This window comes from Megalops cyprinoides, chromosome 21 (assembly GCF_013368585.1).
Source record: "Megalops cyprinoides isolate fMegCyp1 chromosome 21, fMegCyp1.pri, whole genome shotgun sequence".
Classification (NCBI taxonomy): Eukaryota; Metazoa; Chordata; class Actinopteri; order Elopiformes; family Megalopidae; genus Megalops; species Megalops cyprinoides.
Window position 1 is genome coordinate 9,245,349 of NC_050603.1, and position 17,433 is coordinate 9,262,781.

At 47.4% G+C, this 17,433-nt stretch overlaps 1 protein-coding gene across 1 annotated transcript in view; it reads right to left on the minus strand.

The window, feature by feature from the left end:
* Window positions 1-911: 911 nt before the first annotated feature.
* Window positions 912-17,433, minus strand: part of myo1g (myosin IG) — a 29,431-nt gene continuing 12,909 nt past the window's right edge. Inside the window, exons 14-22 of the mRNA XM_036555444.1 lie at window positions 17,123-17,255; window positions 16,547-16,713; window positions 15,207-15,414; window positions 14,255-14,478; window positions 13,480-13,624; window positions 12,083-12,187; window positions 10,993-11,106; window positions 8,241-8,398; window positions 912-1,086 (exon numbers count right to left, since the gene is read on the minus strand). Coding sequence (XP_036411337.1) covers window positions 924-1,086; window positions 8,241-8,398; window positions 10,993-11,106; window positions 12,083-12,187; window positions 13,480-13,624; window positions 14,255-14,478; window positions 15,207-15,414; window positions 16,547-16,713; window positions 17,123-17,255 — 1,417 coding nt within the window. The 3' untranslated portion in view covers window positions 912-923. The remainder of the gene's footprint in view (window positions 1,087-8,240; window positions 8,399-10,992; window positions 11,107-12,082; window positions 12,188-13,479; window positions 13,625-14,254; window positions 14,479-15,206; window positions 15,415-16,546; window positions 16,714-17,122; window positions 17,256-17,433) is intronic.

Sequence of the window (17,433 nt, forward strand, 5' to 3'; positions counted from 1 at the left end):
CAAACAAAGAGACAGAGATGCGGAGCTGAGGCAGGGCAGAACCACAGGGGCAGGGATACAGCCGACGGAGAGGTATACATAAACTCACACATTAACGTACACACAGTGATATGAATTCAATTCTTTATATTGTACCATAAAAAATCATTGAAATCCATTTAGCTACAAACAGAACTGTGCTTATGAGAAGAATGTCACTCTTTCATAGTGACAGTGAGCATGAACACTATAGTGAGCATATGTATACTCAGCTTGAGCAGTAACAGTATACTCAGAGAAGCCTCTATGCTCTATTAAAGGAACTTCAGAGTGCACACAATCACTATACTCAAAGCAAGCATTAACACTGCTCACAGTGAGCATAATCGCTATACTTAGAACTAGCATTAACAACATACCAAGAGTGAGCATGAACGCTATAATAAGCATTAACACTATACTCAGAGTAAATATTGACATTGTCCTCAAGAGTGAATATGAACACTACAGCGAGCATTAACAGTATATTCAGCGTGAGCATCAACTGAATACTCTGAGTGAGAATGAACATTAATACAAAAATCCACTGACAGCTCCTGAGATTAAAAAAAAAACATTAAACTTATCTTTGAAATGCAAATATACATCTTTTTGAGAAAAGTCATTTCTCTTTTCCATTTAGGCAAAGGTGTGGCTAACTACAGTATCTACACATCAATCCTCAATACTGGCTGCCACATCATTGGCATCATTGGTAGTCTCTGTGAGGAGGCAACAGCATCTGAAACAGCAGTTCATCCACTGAGCATGTGTGGCGTTGTGGAGGCCCCCTCTCCAGCGGCACTGAACGCCCACTTTAAGCAGATGAGTTTCACTCGGTGAGCTGGGTTCGGTGGGCATAGTGGCGTGCAGCGCTCGGCGGCGGCGGGGGGGGGTTGGGGGGGTCAGTGAGCGGGCAGCAGCAGAATGAAGCCGTCTCGGGTCTTGCGGAAGTCGGCGGCGGCCTGGCCGGGCTTCTTCTCCACCGTGACACACTTGGGCTTCCCCCTCATGTGGAGATGGAGGGCACCGTTGCACACCTTCACCTCCAGCGGAGCGTTTGTCACCCTGAGAAACGCACACGGGCAAAGCGCAGTCTGAGTGCACACAGCACAGTCTGAGTCTACACAGCGCAGTCTGAGTCTACACAGCACAGTCTGAGTCTACACAGCGCAGTCTGAGTGTACACAGCACAGTCTGAGTCTACACAGCACTGTCTGAGTGTACACAGCGCAGTCTGAGTGTACACAGCACAGTCTGAGTCTACACAGCGCAGTCTGAGTGCACACAGCACAGTCTGAGTCTACACAGCACAGTCTGAGTGCACACAGCACAGTCTGAGTGCACACAGCACAGTCTGAGTCTACACAGCACAGTCTGAGTCTACACAGCACAGTCTGAGTCTACACAGCACAGTCTGAGTCTACACAGCGCAGTCTAATAGAATACAGAGCAGGTTGAGTATAAATGGAGAGGGGTGTGTGTGCGTGTGTGTGTGTGTGTGTTTGTGTGCGTGTGTATGTGTGCGTGTGTGCGTGTGTGTGTGTGTGCGTGTTTGTGTGTGTGTGTGCTTGTTTCTGACATCCAAACAGTAGATACTTTTGACAGTTCACCCCCTTCGCAGCGGGCAGTAATGTTAAAATGTATCAATCTCCTGTCATTTCTTAACCTATTTTCTTCCTCTAGCGCCCCCCCCCCCCCCCATCCCCTCCCCAGACCCAACAGAGGGGACAGCACGGTGACGCTGACCTCGTTCACAAATCCGTGCTCCCGTCTGCCGACGAGCCTTGCGCCACTGCGGAGCTGAATTATTCATCGCCGTGGAAACAGCACAGACAGAACTGGGGCACAGCAGTAACTCCTGAAGGTGTCTAAGAACCGGAGGCCCCCCCCCCCCCCCCCCCCCTTCTTCTCTGTCTCTCTCTTGCCCATCCCTCTCTCTGCCCATCCGGGTTCGGGTTCATTTGAGCTGTCTGATCGTGTTTTGGTTGCACAGGTACTGGAAGCTGGGGTTTCAGACAATTCCAGTCCACAATCAGTCTGTGTTTACATCATGTTGGTACATTAAAGGTAATGAACAAGACGAAGGTGGAGGTAACTGGCCTCATTGGCTGTCAAGCAGGCCACAGAAACGGATCGGAAAATGTTTAACAGTGAGGTGATCCTGCTCCAATACACAACTGTAGACTCTTTCTGGTGATGAAAAAAATCGGTGACTTATTTGTAGTGATGAAAGAAAATGAAGTTTTCCACCACTGTGTTCATGTGGCAGTTCCAGAGGAGAGGAGAGGGTTAACAGTATTTGATTTGATTCATACACCATGCTTTTCATTAAATTGTGTGACTCGTGATGATGCCTAAGAACTGGGTCTTGTTGAAATGTGATATATGGAGTATGTCATATGGACAAAGTGCCGTAATAGTTAAATAACCACCAAAAATATCTCATAATGTTCTGTACTCCCCCTCTGTCTGTCAGTCCTTCTGCTTGGCAGTCCTTTTACATGCCTGTCTGTCCAATACAATACAATAACGTTTAGTGTTCACAACATTATATAACACATTAGTCTACATGTTATTACATGACATTAAGATGGAAAAAGTAAAAATGAAATGACACAAAAGACAAGGGGCTGTTACAAGTCTAGTCAACCGTAACAAGTCAGCTTAGCATGTGCTTAGTACTTCATCCAATCAAATCTATCCACCGATTGTTTCATAAAACTCTCAATACCTGAATACCGTCTTCCCAGTGCATGTTATCTGAGCTACAATGAAAGGTCACAGTGATATTGAAGATATTCGGTGTGTACTGAAATTAGCCACAGTCTGTCAAAGACACCTGGGTCACGGTCCTCTGTTTGACCTTGTTTGACCTCCCACACCCCCCCCCGTGATGTCACACCAGAGCACAGCTGCAGTGATTCTTGCCCTTATTAATAACAGCCAACTCACTGCTGGCGTGGATGTCTGAACCCACCAGGGCAGGCGGGCACAATCACAGAAATGCCACTCACACACAAGCTCGCCCACAGAAACACTGCACGACTGCACCGCAACTTCAGAAACACCATGTAAAGTCATCACAGCCTCCGAAACACCAGCTCGTATTTCAGAAATTAATCCGTCTTAGCCACAGATGCAACAGAGCAGCCTCGCCAGAGTCGCAAGCCCACACCCCTCTGGTGCTGAGTTCCCCGAGCTGCCCTGCAGCTTCACGTGGGCCAGGACTACAGCTGACAGAGCTCTCTCTCTCCATCAGCGCTCAGGACAGAGGCTCATTCAGGCCGTCTCTCTCTCTCCCTGCCGACAGCCCCCTCTCACCCCTCACCGCTGCCCTATTATTGCTGCTCCACTGTTAATGAGCTCTGCTTCGAACTGCCTGGCAACGATCTCTATGGTAACAGCAGCATCTGCATCTCCACAGAGGGGACATTGTTGGGGAGCTGCCTGGGTGAGAGTATGTGGCATGGTGCCTCGGGAAGCGTGTGCGGGGTGGAAGTGCTGCCCCCTCCTCTCTGACCCCACTCACACACTGATGTGGCCTAAATGTGCCCCACCCTTCATTTGACCACTCCCACTCAGCCCCACCCATAAGGTGGCCAGACTGCATGTCATGCGGTCCCAATCCTGCTCCACCCTTACTCTGCCCAACATGTCATATTGTAAATACTAAATTATATGTACATCAATTATATTTGCTATATATGGCACGTTATATTCTATATTGTAATATACGCATAGCATGACATGCTAAACAGCTGCAGTAAGGCGTAAAGTTGTTATACGGGAAACATATTTTGATATATTTAAAATATAGGCCCCATATCGTGTGTTGTTTTTAACATAAATTACTAGAACATGTAATGTTTTAGTGGTGTATGGACGTGCAGCACAGACGCTCATGGTTGGGGAAAGATATGAATAGATTAATTCATGTCTTTGTTTTGTTGCTTTGATGTGAAAAAAAAATAACGAAAGGAAAGAAGTTTCAAAAATAAGCTGAGGAGGTCATTTCGACATCTCCCCGCGTTTCAGAGCTGAGCTAAAGAGCTTCCAGAGCTGTAAAATCCTTTTGTTGTTCTGCAGAGCGGGTAAATAAGACTCTGACCCAGCCCCTGTCAGGCCCATACAAAGACCTCACTGATCCCACACTCGCACTGTGCTCACTGACACTTCCTATGGGGGCGAAGCGGGGGGGGGGCGGGGGGGGGGGGGGGGGGGGGGCTTTCAGACTGTAAAAGGCTTGTCTCAAGTGACAGTTAAAAGTACATCTCCGTCCCCAATTTGAGGGATTGTGTGTGTATATGTGTACATCTAGGGTATGTTGTGTGTGGGCATGTGTGTGTGAGCGTGGATGAGAGTATGTGTCTGTACATGTGCATGCATGTGTGTTTGTATGTGTGTGTGTGTGTGTGTGTGTGTGTGTGTGTGTGTGTGTGTGTGTGTGTGTGTGTGTGAGTGATGCTTTGTATCATTGTAATAACGCTGAGGCCTTCAGATGTGCTGCTCCCTCCCCCACTTGCCTTGCAGCTGTCCCAGCCTGCCACTGACCTCCTCCTCAGTCACATGACACATGGCCCCGCCCACATAACACAGAGCTCATGGCTACTCACTCACACATCAATTATTGAACTCTCGCTCTGTCTCTCTCTGTGTGACAGCAGTATTGTTATTAGCATGAGGCTGAATATTTGGTTAGTCAAACGTTCAACCACGAGATCACTGATAATTACTTTGGATCAGTATTCAAACACTTGTTAATTAACAAAATAACAAATCCAAAGTTCTTTCTCATGAACATTCACGGAGTGCCAGACAACTCCGCATGAAAGTATTAATTCACTTAAATCTTTATTTGCCTGCTGTTAGGTACGAGTGAATGCTGACTCCTTTTCAGCCATTTCTTATACAGGAAGACTTTCATACGGTGCTTGGGAAAGAATGAGTTCCTAATATCTGATGGCCTAGCTAGGCGTTAATGTAGAGATGTGACTGCATCTGTATCTGAGCCAAATCTTGAATTATCTTTGTTAGCCATGCGGAATCATAGTACAGCGGCTGATCTGAAGCGGAGTTTCAAGGACCATTTTTGCAGCCGTCTGGCTCCCCAGGTCGCTCTGCGGCTCGGTTCGCTTGCAATTTGTTTTCGTAAGATTTCAAGGCTATCTCCGCACTCAGAGCGATGAAAGAGACTGAGGCAGACTGTTCCCCACCCAAGCAAAGATAAAAAATCGGAAACTCTTTTCGCTCTCAACAGACATAATTCATCTTTCACTTTGTGTGGGGGTTTTTTTTTTTAGGTCCTGTCCAGAGTCAGGCAAGCGTTTTTTGTTTTTTTGTTTTTTTTTGTTTTTTTCCAGGGCAAGCCCCTGAGTGCAGCCCGGAAGATGGAGTCTGCCAGGGGAGGTAAGATGGGCAGTTCAGGGTAATGCAGACTGGCAAGCCCAGTGCTGACAGCTCTGCCCACAGCCCCGCGTGAAGGGAGGGAGTGACACTGTCCACGGCAACCGAGGGGAGGGACACGACCCCAATTGCCTTGGCGTGACATCACTCAACTCTGTCACCGCGGAGACGGTTTCATTAAGGACGGGCGCCGTGGGAGAGGGGAAAGGGAGAGGAAGAGACTATTTCGGGTGAGGCTGACGCCGCTCCCGACCTAAAAACAAGCGGCGGAGAGAGAAGGGATGGAGTATCTCTCTCTGCACAGGTCTGCGATCATCAACGCAAACTAACCTCACATCAGTAATATCCACTGCAGACTGACCTCAGATCTGTGACTAGCCCCAGGCCTGTGTGACCTCTGTTTCCCACTGACCTCAGATTTGTGAGTTTTTAGAGACAAAAAAATGTCAATAAAACTGAGCATGTGTAGTATAACGTAAAACACTGTAACACTATGTACATATGGTAAGCATATGTGTGTGTTTATGTGTGTGTATGTGCGCACCTGTGTTTGTGTGAGTGTGTGTGTCTGCGCGTGCGTGTGTGTGTCTGTGTGGTTGTGTAAGTGTGTGTGCATTTGTCTCAACCTTCAGCAGCAGTTGTTTGATTCTAAATAACCTTTCAGCTGCTGTGCCTGACTCCGGGATAAAGACAGTGAGATAAAATAGACACGCTTTGACTATCACCCCCACCACCAACGACCCCCCCCCCCTTGGCCTCTGCCGATTGGACACGCTTTCATATGAAAACTAATTTGACTTGTGTGTGTCTTTGGCCGTGTTCATTGGCACTTCCTTACAGAAGGGGAGTGAGAGAGTGCATTGTCATGCGCCCCCCTCCCTCCATCACATGCACTCAGCTCCTCTTTGATTGCGCCCCTCCGAGGTCGTGACCCCGACACTCACCCCAGATGGGGGGACAAAGGCACGCGGTGCAGTGTGGTGGGACAGGCGTGCTGATTAACCCCTCTCAATAACCACGGACGCCCGTCTCATGCCGGCTGTCGCCCCCAAATCCAAAGGCTCGCAGCTGCCGCAGGACCCCCGTAACCCCCTGCACCCCCCCCCTTCCAAAATCCCAACCCCAACCGGAGCGCCTCCTGCACAGCTCCACCCTCCATCTGTCCTCTCCCCCCCGTAGCCTCCCCCCCCCCCCCCCCCCGCCACTCTCTGGTGCTGAGGGCACGCTTGTGTGTTCAGAAATGCCACTATGTGCAGCTGAGTTTGCACAGACAGGAGTCAGCCCTCTCCCTCTTTCTCTCTCTCTCCTTCTCTGACTCCCTCTCTTTCTCACACTTTCTTCCTCTCTCTCTATCTCCTCCTCAGAGGTGACCCCCCCCCCCCCCCCCCCAGCAGCAATGAGATCGAGTAGAAGCCATTGTATCAGTTCATTATGACCATGAAGCATGCAGCTGCTTGTGAATCAGTGCCGGGATCCTGACAGACAGAGATATGCGACAGCGTGGTCAAACTGACCCCTGCAGAGAGGACAATTCACAGGCCTCCACCACCAAAATGCCCAGACTGCAGTATTACAGTACATACTCCATAGACTCTTTTTCACCGGATTTTTTCAGTGCTGGGCTGATTCCAGTATTAGTCATTTGTTGCTGGAAGGGGACAGTGAAGCACATGTTTGTGGTCTACCACACACACTGGTGCCTCTCTTTCTTTTCTGGCTGATCAGCTACCATCTTTCCAAGCTGTATTTAAGACAATCATGTTTATGTACAATGAGCAGCACACACATCTCCCTGTGTGAGTAACACCCCCTTCCTGGTTTAAGGTTAAACGTTTTGTGCTGCATCACGCCAAAATGGCCATATCAACTACCAGAAGGCTCAGAATCAACAGCACTAGTCTGAAAGACATAATGATGTTGTTAAAATGCCTGGTCATTTCCACAATTGTAACAGAATTTGCACTAAATAAAATAACAAACAACTCTGGAGGCCAGGAGGTTCATAAATGATAAACTGTTTTGTGAAGTGTGAGAAGCATAAGATGCAGTGTTTTTTTCCTGTCTCTTTCTCTCTTTTATATAATACATCCACAAGACAGCTGTGTGCCACAGCTCTTAGATTTGATGGTTATAAATATTCTGCCCTGGATTGATTTATTGATAAAGCAGGGATTTCAAAAGTCTCTCTTTCTCTCCCTCCCTCTCCCCCCCGGCCAGCTGCTCGATGTTCCCCGGGTGTTTAGGAATGGGTGTGCTTGTGCAGTGACCCTGATGTGGGTGTACCCTGACTGATTTGTAGCTTTAAGGTTCAGCAGACACATAAGGAACGGGTGTTCTTTCAGTCACACTGAGTGAGGAGCCGCTCCGCCAGACCGCACTGTCAGTGTGACGGCTGGAATTCATTTCAGTCTGCTGTACGTTATTCCTCTGTTTGTAGTAAAGCCATCCTTTTGTCTGCAATAAACATCTGACAGCAACATACATACTTAATCAGGATGACGCTTAGCTCTGCCCAGTGTGTAGAATTATCATCTCTGTTCATAATAACAAGGATGCTCTAAGAAAAAGTTCTGACACCTGCGTGTAGGTGATCTGAGAGCGGTCGCTGCATCTGAGATACACTGACTCTCACACTACACCTTCCCCCAAACTCAAGCTCCAGTCCTCAGTGAGTCAGCCCCTGCCCTGATGGGGTGTAAGCCCAGAACCACCTGTTTCAGTCATCAATCATCCTTATGGTTCCTCAGGAAGGTTCCAGCTGGATGATCAGAGTGATTCCCCCCCCCCCCCCCCCCCCGGCCTTCCCTCGGACTGACCGTGTGAAGTGGTCGCTCAGCGCTCCCACCACCTCGCCCACTCGGTCCTGGTTGGGGCACAGCTCCCCCCTCTGCAGGCACACCAGCACGTCGTCCTGCGCAGAGGTGTGCAGCGCCATCATCTGGTCACTTCCGCTCATGACGCTCAGCCCTGTCACCTGCAAACACAGCCCCGGGTTTAGAGTTGATCACTCTCTCAGGCATGGCAGTGTAGCATAGTGGTAACTAGCAGGGCTTGTGACCAAAGTGTTGCTGGTTCAGCTCCCTGTTGGGGTGCTGCTGCTGTACATCAGAGTAATGTACTTAACCCAGAACTGCCTCAGTAAATATCCAGCTGTATAAATGGATAGTATGTAAAACTGTAACCTATTTAAGTCGCTCCGGGTAAGAATGTCTGTTAAACGACAACAATGCAATGTAATGTACATGCACTCATACACCCATATGCATGCACACACACATGCACGTGCACACTTGCACCCACTCATACACAAATGCATTCTTGCACACACAAACTTCTTCAGGCGGCCTATTTGCCTAAGCTCTTCCCCCGGCTCCGAGATGACGCAGTGGACCTACATTTAAATACACTAAACCTAACTCGGCTTATAGACAACTCATCGCCTTTTAGCTTAAAAAGTGCCTTCTCTCTTGTCTGTTTGTGCATATGTGTTAATATGATCATTATTTCAGCAGTTTTCCCAATATTGGCTGCTTTTTTCACCCTCTCTGGACAATGGCCATTGTGAAGGGCTGCGTGACAATCAGTGAGTGGCGTTATGCTCTCACTCTCTGGTCTGGGAGTGTTGTTAGCCTGGTCTGACACTGTTGCTTATTCAGCTTGATTGGATACACTTATGTTCTATTGTGCTATGTTCTAATGTAATGTAATGTAATGCTACACAAACTATTTTACATGTAGTATTGCGATGTATTCTGGATTCCCTCAGATTGCACAAGTTAACTTGTGGTAGGGCTTGAATAGTGTTATGTTCACACTCACTGGTCTGGGATTGTTTTTAGCCTGGTCTGACACTGTTGCTCATTTAAACTGGATGGATACACTGTTATTTTGCTGTTTATTTTGGTTTTGGTTTGGTGTTTTGGTTTCTGTGATCTAGTGATTAATATATGGAAGTATATTTGGCTTCCCTTATCAAGTCTTGTTGCACAAGCTGACTTGTGGTAGTGCGTGAATAGTGTTACGCTCACACACACTGGTCTGCGAGTGTTGTTAGCCTGGTCTGACACTTTCGCTCATTCAATTTGAATGGGTACACTTCTGTTCTTTTGGTCTGGAAGTCGCTCTGGATGAGAGCGTCTGCTAAATGAATGTAATGGAATGTAATGTAACGCTACACAAACTAGCACGGAACCGACTGATTGAGCTAACTGCTTTGCGAATGGTAGAAGCTCTCCTCAGCAAACTGTCGCAGCATGAGAGGGAGTCCTGTGTGCTAATATGAGGTGGCCTCTATGAGAGGAGTAAAAGCGTGTTAATAATCCTTTGTGAGCGGAAGCCTCCGTCCTCTGGTCAGATTACGCCCCGCACCGCTGCAGCTCAGCGGCTGACACAGGTGGGATGTTCCTGGACGGAGTGCGCGGGGCGGCTGTCCGCTTAGTCCAGCAGTGCTTGTGCACCGCTGCCAGACCTGCGAGGCAGGGCTAAATTTGCAGGGCGCTAAGCCTCTTAAAGCCGGATGCATAAACACAGCTGGCCACAGGTTAATCTCCACCTGCCCCCACCTTCCCTGCCCACACTGCCAGTGCTGGTGTTGGGGCACAGGTACACTGTGTACCTACTGTACTGTACTGTACTGTACCGAGCCATGCTGGTCTGGGCCATACTGTGCTAAACAGTCTATAATTGCCCACTGTATAGTACCAGTCAAAAGTTTGGACACACACAGAAGGGTTTTTCTTTATATTTACTATTTTCCACATTTTAGAATAATAGTGAAGTCATGAAAAGTACGAAATAACACAAATGGAATCATGCAGGGCCCCAAAAAGTGTTGAACAAATCAAAATGATTCTTCAAAGCAGCCAAAAATACTTTTTAAAAATAAACTCTGTTTTGGAAAGGAATGCATATACAGACACCAACTTCACTATTTACATTTGTCTAAGAAATTCCAAGCATTTAAGCACTTAAATCTTTAGATTAAAATGTCTTTGAATGCACATTTCCCATTATCTTAATCAGGTGTGTCCAAACTTTTGGCTGGTACTCTATGAAAGTGGATTGTATAATATGAATCACACCATACTGTAATGTACCCAACTGTACAGTACTATACAGCATTTGAATACATGATACTGCACTGTAATGTACAGCTTTGAATCATACTGCAGCATACCGTACTGTACTGTAAAGTGTTCTGGAGTGCAGCTTGGTGTCCGTCTCTCGCTGTGTAACACAGCTTTGTGCACTGTGGCCAGTGGGCATATTCTAGCTTCGCGGCCCCTGTCTGTCCTCACAGCGACCCCCCAGAGACCTCTGATCCAGTTTCTAAAATCAGTGCCGGAGGCATGCTGGCTCCCTCCACATCGCGGTTCAGTGCCGCCGCTGCCGCAGTGACTGCGGATCACCTGCAGAGGGCCCCGTCTCCTCCCTCACCGGGGGAATGTAGGTCAGACACCCCCCCACCCCCCCCCCCCACCACCCTCAATCAGAGTCATGGTCTTCCTCTCAGCTCCTCTGTATGACTTCCTCATCTCGCTGATGATGTGTGTACGTGTGTGTACTCACAGAGTCCAGAGGCACCCTCTTCAGCACTTTGAATTGTTTGCGTGGCTCCATTTTGTAGAGGTGCTTGTCTGTGATGAGCAGGGCGCGGTCTGTGCTTTTATTGAACCGGTTCACCTGGCAGAGACAGAGAGGCATTGGCTGTTGAGGCTATAGGAGCTGGCTGAGGTTCGGGTAAATACAGATCATCCAGAAATCATTTGCTGTAATGAGTTAAAGCATTGAATAAATTAATTTCTCCCACACAACAAATGAAGTAGACCAAGCATCACAAAATAATGTCATTAGGTTCTAAGGCAGGTTTGACCCTGTCTGTGGACTATTTCAAATTTAGCAAGTGAAAAAGGGGATGCTAATGAGTTCTGGTTAACATATATCAAAGAAGCTGAAACAACACTATTCTTGTACTCTCTGTACCTGTGTGAGATATTATTCTTGTATTGTCTGTGTCTCTGTGAGATGTTATTCTTGTACTCTCTGTGTCTCTGTGAGATGTTATTCTTATATTCTGTATGTCTGCATGAGACATTCTTGTGATGTAGGCCTACTTTCTGTTTGTGTCAGATATATTTCTGATAGTCTGCATTTCTGTTGTGTGCCTCTTTTTCCTGAAGAATCTGTGTTTGCAAGAGATCTTTCCTGTAGCTTTTGCACATGCATGACATATTTTTCCTGCATTCTCCGTACGTGTGTTACATGTAGGTCTCTCCAGTTGTGCAATACATTTTCACTGTAGTTTCAGCGTAGAGAAAATCTCACTCTGCGATCCTCATCCCGCAGTCACCAGCAACGAGAGTAAAAATAGCTCTGAATCAGGACAAACGTGGCTGTCTCCTAACTCCGCACAGCTTATTTTTACACGAGGCAAAGATAGGGCAGGTACTGAGCTACAGTGTATTCCTCTTTGTGAGAATGATGTAACACACCCTGTTTACGAGCAAAATGGAAAAGGCATGTCCCAATTTCTTCTGCGTTTATGATGAAACGTATCTGTGACACTGGCTCTTTGCTGCCTTCCAGGTATGCACAGGACACACACAACTGTGTTTTACCGCAGCAGAGATAATGTATGAGGGTGAGAGCAGACGCGTACCTTGCGCACAAAGCCGGAGAAGAGGATGCTGTTGAACTGGTCTTTGTTCTTCAGCTCTTTGGAGATGCGCACGAAGTGGGAGCAGGTCTGGGGGGAATCTCTGGCCTGAAATTAAAGAGACAGCACAGCCATGCAAGGAGATAGAGGCCGTCTAGTGCCACAATTCACAGGCTATGTGACCTACACTGCCTTTGTTTCTAGTGTATATACCAGCCATCCATGGTTAAAGCTGCTACTGACGTGGGAGGGAAACGTTTGAAACATCTGACAATTAATCACATTTAAACAACAGACAATCTCATTGTTGTGAGGGTATATACTGTATGTGTGTATATATATATACATGTATATTCCATAAACTTGGTGGTGACACGAGACACAGATGACCACAAATGAGCAACATTTCCCATCATGTGACGGGACTCTTAATTAGCTCGTTTTTAATTAGCTTGCAGTGATTTTCATCTGCTGACTGTGATTGGCTACAGTGAACCTCTGAGTGCAGTAATTTAAGTTCCCATTGTGAGCTTCCTGCTCAAACGTATGTGCCCACACATATCTGCAGTCATCCCCTTCCATCGCATGTGAGGGGCCGCTCAGAATAGCCTGATTGGCTGCTTAATGAGCTGAGTGAGCCATGATTGGATAATGGGATGCACGAGAGAGGATGAGTGGCGGGCACACAGGTGGGCGATTGTGAGGAGGAAGCAGGGGCTGGTTGGGTCGTGCGCTGATCCGGTTATGGCTCTGATGAGGAGTGACAGGACCCGGTCAGCGCTGGTGGGTGACCACACCGGGAGAGCCCCCTTTCATGTCTAGAGATATTCGATTATCTCCTAAACTAGCTGTGCCTGAGGTCAATTAAACTGCGGTTGACTAGAAGTGGGTCAAAATCACTGATGTGATAGCGGTCATTTTGGGGAAAAAATGCAGAGAATGTCAGCGGTAAAGGCTTTACACTGTTAGTGCATCTTTTATTTTGGAGCAATTAGTGTTGTTTCCAGCTCCAGATGCAACCTGTCACTGTTTATGGGCTCAGTTCTGCTTATAGAAGAAATTAGCTATTTTATCTGCCCATTTGCAACTATGGCGCCCTCTAGCCCCACTACTCAGAACTTCATCTACTCGATTCTGCCAGACTGATTAGATCACTCCACTAGTCTTGGAGAGTAACACAGGAGCTTTAAAACTCTCCAGGAGAAATCAGGCATCAGGAAATGATGTAAATCTCATGTAATTCCGTTCACAAAATCAGATACACAGGCTGCCATTTTGGGGAGGTCTGAACAAATCAGCCCTAATGGGCCAAAGTGAAAATGTGTTCTTAGGAGGCTAAGGCCCAATGGCTCAAAAGTGTTTGGCTGCTGGAGGTCAGCATCCCCATCCTGCAAACTTACACTGCCCAGGTAGTCGCTCTCCCAGGGGCGGCTGCAGCCCCAGTCCACCCGCTCGCCCCTCAGAGCCGTCAGGGTGGCCACCTTGGCTCGAACCTCCAGCATGTTCGAGGGCGGGATGTTCTTTATGACCTGCCTCGCCCACCACCTGGTTTACAAAGAGTCCTGGTACTGAGGATGGGACACCTAATACAAGTCCCCCAGTCTTACACACACATACCCACACACATACACACACACACACAGACAGTGACCCTACCCTAATGTTCCCCAACCATACAGGATACAACACACATGTACATTTCCATAGCTCTTTATGAATGGCTAGTATACAATGACCAAACTAGCTGTATACAGAAACATAATCTAAAATATGACTTTAAAAAGTAAGACCCTTATTTTAGTAAATTATACTGAAATACCTGTATACCCCGTATAACATCAAGTATTTCCAGCTGTCATATGCAATTCTTTGTATATTCTATGTATATCATATATGTTTGTATATCATGTATGCATGAAAGTGATTCTACAGCAGGTGTATGGAATTACATATATGACAGCATCCAAAAAATTTGCTGCAGAAATCTTCACACTGCATATGTGTTCCTTCTTTTTATGTTCTAGAATGCTTAGAATAGTTACAATAGTTAAATAAATAACTGCTGTGAAAAACTGGTAACAGCCACAAACACACACACACACACTCACACACACACACAAACACACACACACACACACACACGTGTGATCAGCTGCAGTTACTACGGTGACGGACCTGCGGTGCAGCTGCTTGGTGATGCTGTGGAACTGGGCGAGGGCGGCGGGCGGGGTGGGCCACTCCACACTCTTGCCGTAGTCGGCCATGTTGCGCACGTTGCCGAAGAGCCGCTCCACCTCCCAGAAGTGGGCCTTCACCTTGTAGCACTTGTACCTGCCCATGATGGTGTAGATGGCCCGCATCCTCCGGCACCGCATCCGCGCCAGCGCCCCCCGCCACACCTGGGAGGGGAGGGAGAGGGGGTCAGAGGGCAGGTAAGGCCGCATCGTACACTTTCACCAGCGGGTTGTGGGTTCAGATCCCCAGCCGGGACACTGCACGCGTGCCCTTGAGAGAGTTATTTCAGCTGGATCGCCCCAGTTTAGACCCGGCTGCGTAACTGGGTCACCGCACAAACAGGGACGCACCTAAGAGCCAATGCTTGAATAAACGGATCTAAGCGCTCCTATAATTACAGCCATTATTGTAATTATTATCATTATTATGATCATCATCTCTCATTTCATTTTCACCAGAAATATTACGTAGGATTTTCACATGTAAGAGTTTGTAGTAGGGGCACATGCAAGTACATGTATACTCAGCGCTGCATTCAACAATGAGTCAAATGAGCAACAATTCATGTACCCTACATTATTATCATTTAGCAGATGCTCTTATCCAGAGTGACTTACCTAGCTTGCAATTTTACATTATCCATTTATACAGCTGGAATTTTACTGAGGCAATTCTGAGTTACGTACCTTGCCTAGGGTACAGCAGCAGTGACCCAGCTGGAAATCGAACCAGCAACCTTTCAGTTATGAGCCATGGTACTTAACACTGTGTTACACTATTGCCTTATGTAATTTTTATGTACGACAGACAGGCAGGTAAGATAAAACATAAGACAACATACTCTCTCCCCTGTTAGACCCATGTTACTCCCCATCCCAGAGCCATTTCGTACCTTCTGCAGGAAGAGCACCAGGATTGGTATGAGGGCAGATCGCTCCTGCTCCAGAGTGAAGAGGGAGCGGGGTGTGCGCACAAACAGCTTGGTGTGCCCGTATGCCACATCATCCTGGAACTCGTGGGAGTCAATGATGGCCTTGACTGCCTCCCGGTCAGTGTCCATCAGGTGGTTAGGCCAGGTGTACTCACAGGTCATTTTATACCTGGGGAGAGATTAGGACAAGTGAGGACAGGTGATGACAGGTGATGACAGGTGTGAACAGGTGTGAACAGGTGTGAACAGGTGTGAACAGGACCGGGCAAGAACACGTGAATTAAGGAGCTGGGAGAATGAAGGTTTCTGGTTCTCACAGGAGTTCTCAAAGTCCCTCAAAGTGTGAGGCAGGAAGAGGAAGGTGGAGGCAGAGGAACGAGAGAATGCGCAGAAAAGGAAAGGAGGAGGGAAAGGAAGAGAGAGGAATGAGAGGGAGAGAGAAAGAGGAGGAAACAGAGTAAGAGAAGAGGAGAGTAAGAGAGAATGACAGAACAAGATGGCACATAAACATGGGAAGGTAAAGAGGGTTGTGTAAAATGTGTTCATTAGGTGAAGAAATAAGAGCTGGATGTTACAGTCAATAGTGGCCTCGCCTAATGACGCCAAACCTTACTGTCTGCTCATCCCTACTGTACATTACACAGTGTCTAAGCATTGCCTCACACACATCACACGCTTCAGCGGGACAGTTAAATAAAAACAAAAACAAGTTAGTTACGCCCAGAGACTTATGTGGGAACTGGGTAGGATGGCTCTGTTTTATCTTTCAGATAGATCTTTTAGTCTATGGCTGTGGGTAATACTGTACTTGCTTCTTTGCTATGTGGATTCTAATGTCTAGTGACTGTGATGTATGGTGGTATACTTGCTTCCCCTGTCTAGTCAGGTTGCACAAGTTAACTTAGGCTAGTGCTTGAATGGTGTTATGCTGACACTCACTGGATTGGGAGTGTTGTTACCCTGGACTGACACTTTTGCTCATTCAACTTGAACGGATACACTTCTGTTCTTTCGTGCTGGGAGTCGCTCTAGATGAGAGCTTCTGCTTAATGAATATAATGTAATGTGATATGTTCTGAATCTGATCTGCTATAGCTCTCTGCCAGCTAAACAAATACCAGTGATGCTAATGACATGACTTTCAGAGCACCTTCTGTGTTTGGCTGTTTCAACGTCTAGATCACGTCTCATTAAAATCTCATTTGTTGAGCTGGTTGAATAAACACCCATCACCGCGGTCTGAGAACACTGACAAACAAATTCCATTTGAATTTCAAATCTGAATTGGAATTTGACAGGACCTCTGCAGAAAGCGGGCATAGGGCTGCCGGTAGGCAAAGCCGGCCCTCCGCACCCTGACGTTCTCCACCAGCCCCAGGTACGCCACCTGGTGCTGGCAGCGGGCGTCGTCGAACAGTACAGGCGACTTCACCTCGTTGGGTTTGATGCAGCGCACATAGTACGGCTCCTGTAGAGGGACACATACAAGCACATAAAAACAATGACCTTTAAATCCAGAGGAACATCATAATGTTGCTTTGTTGTCCAGCAGGATGGATCTAAGCACAAGACATTCGACTGCAGATGTATATTTTCCTGATACCAGTTTCACCATGTCTGATACGACTTTGGACACACTACGCTTCTCTGTACATGTTCAGCTGTCGCTGTGTAAGGAAGTGTCTCGACACACACTCATTGTTGCATAACTTGCTGTTCCGGCCCTGCTGAAAAGAGATGCTCTCTTCAGGGATTATGTGTATGGCGTGATTTTTGCGTAAGTCTGTAGGGCGCTGTCTGCATGTTATCAGTACGTCTGCCAGCCTGATGCGTGGTCAGTCTGGCCTTCGACAGTATTGTTTTCACGTGTCCCACACCTTGCAGGCCAGCTTGTCAACTAGGGAAATGATGGAGTTCTTAAAGAGCATGGCAGCGGTCAGGGGTCGCTTGGTGACCTCTGTGATGCTCAACTGTCCGTCCGGCCACATCTCCTTCAGCACAGGGTCAGCGCTAGAAGAGAGAGAGAGAGAGAGAGAGGGAGAGAGAAACAGGGGGAGATCAGACACATGTAAGACATTCGTGTCTCTGTAGCAATACAAAACCAGACAGTCTACAGTCAGAGAAGCCTGGGGCTTATACAATGGGTGATGTGAGGTGAAGGAGATGGAGGGCGAAGATGGGAGAGAAA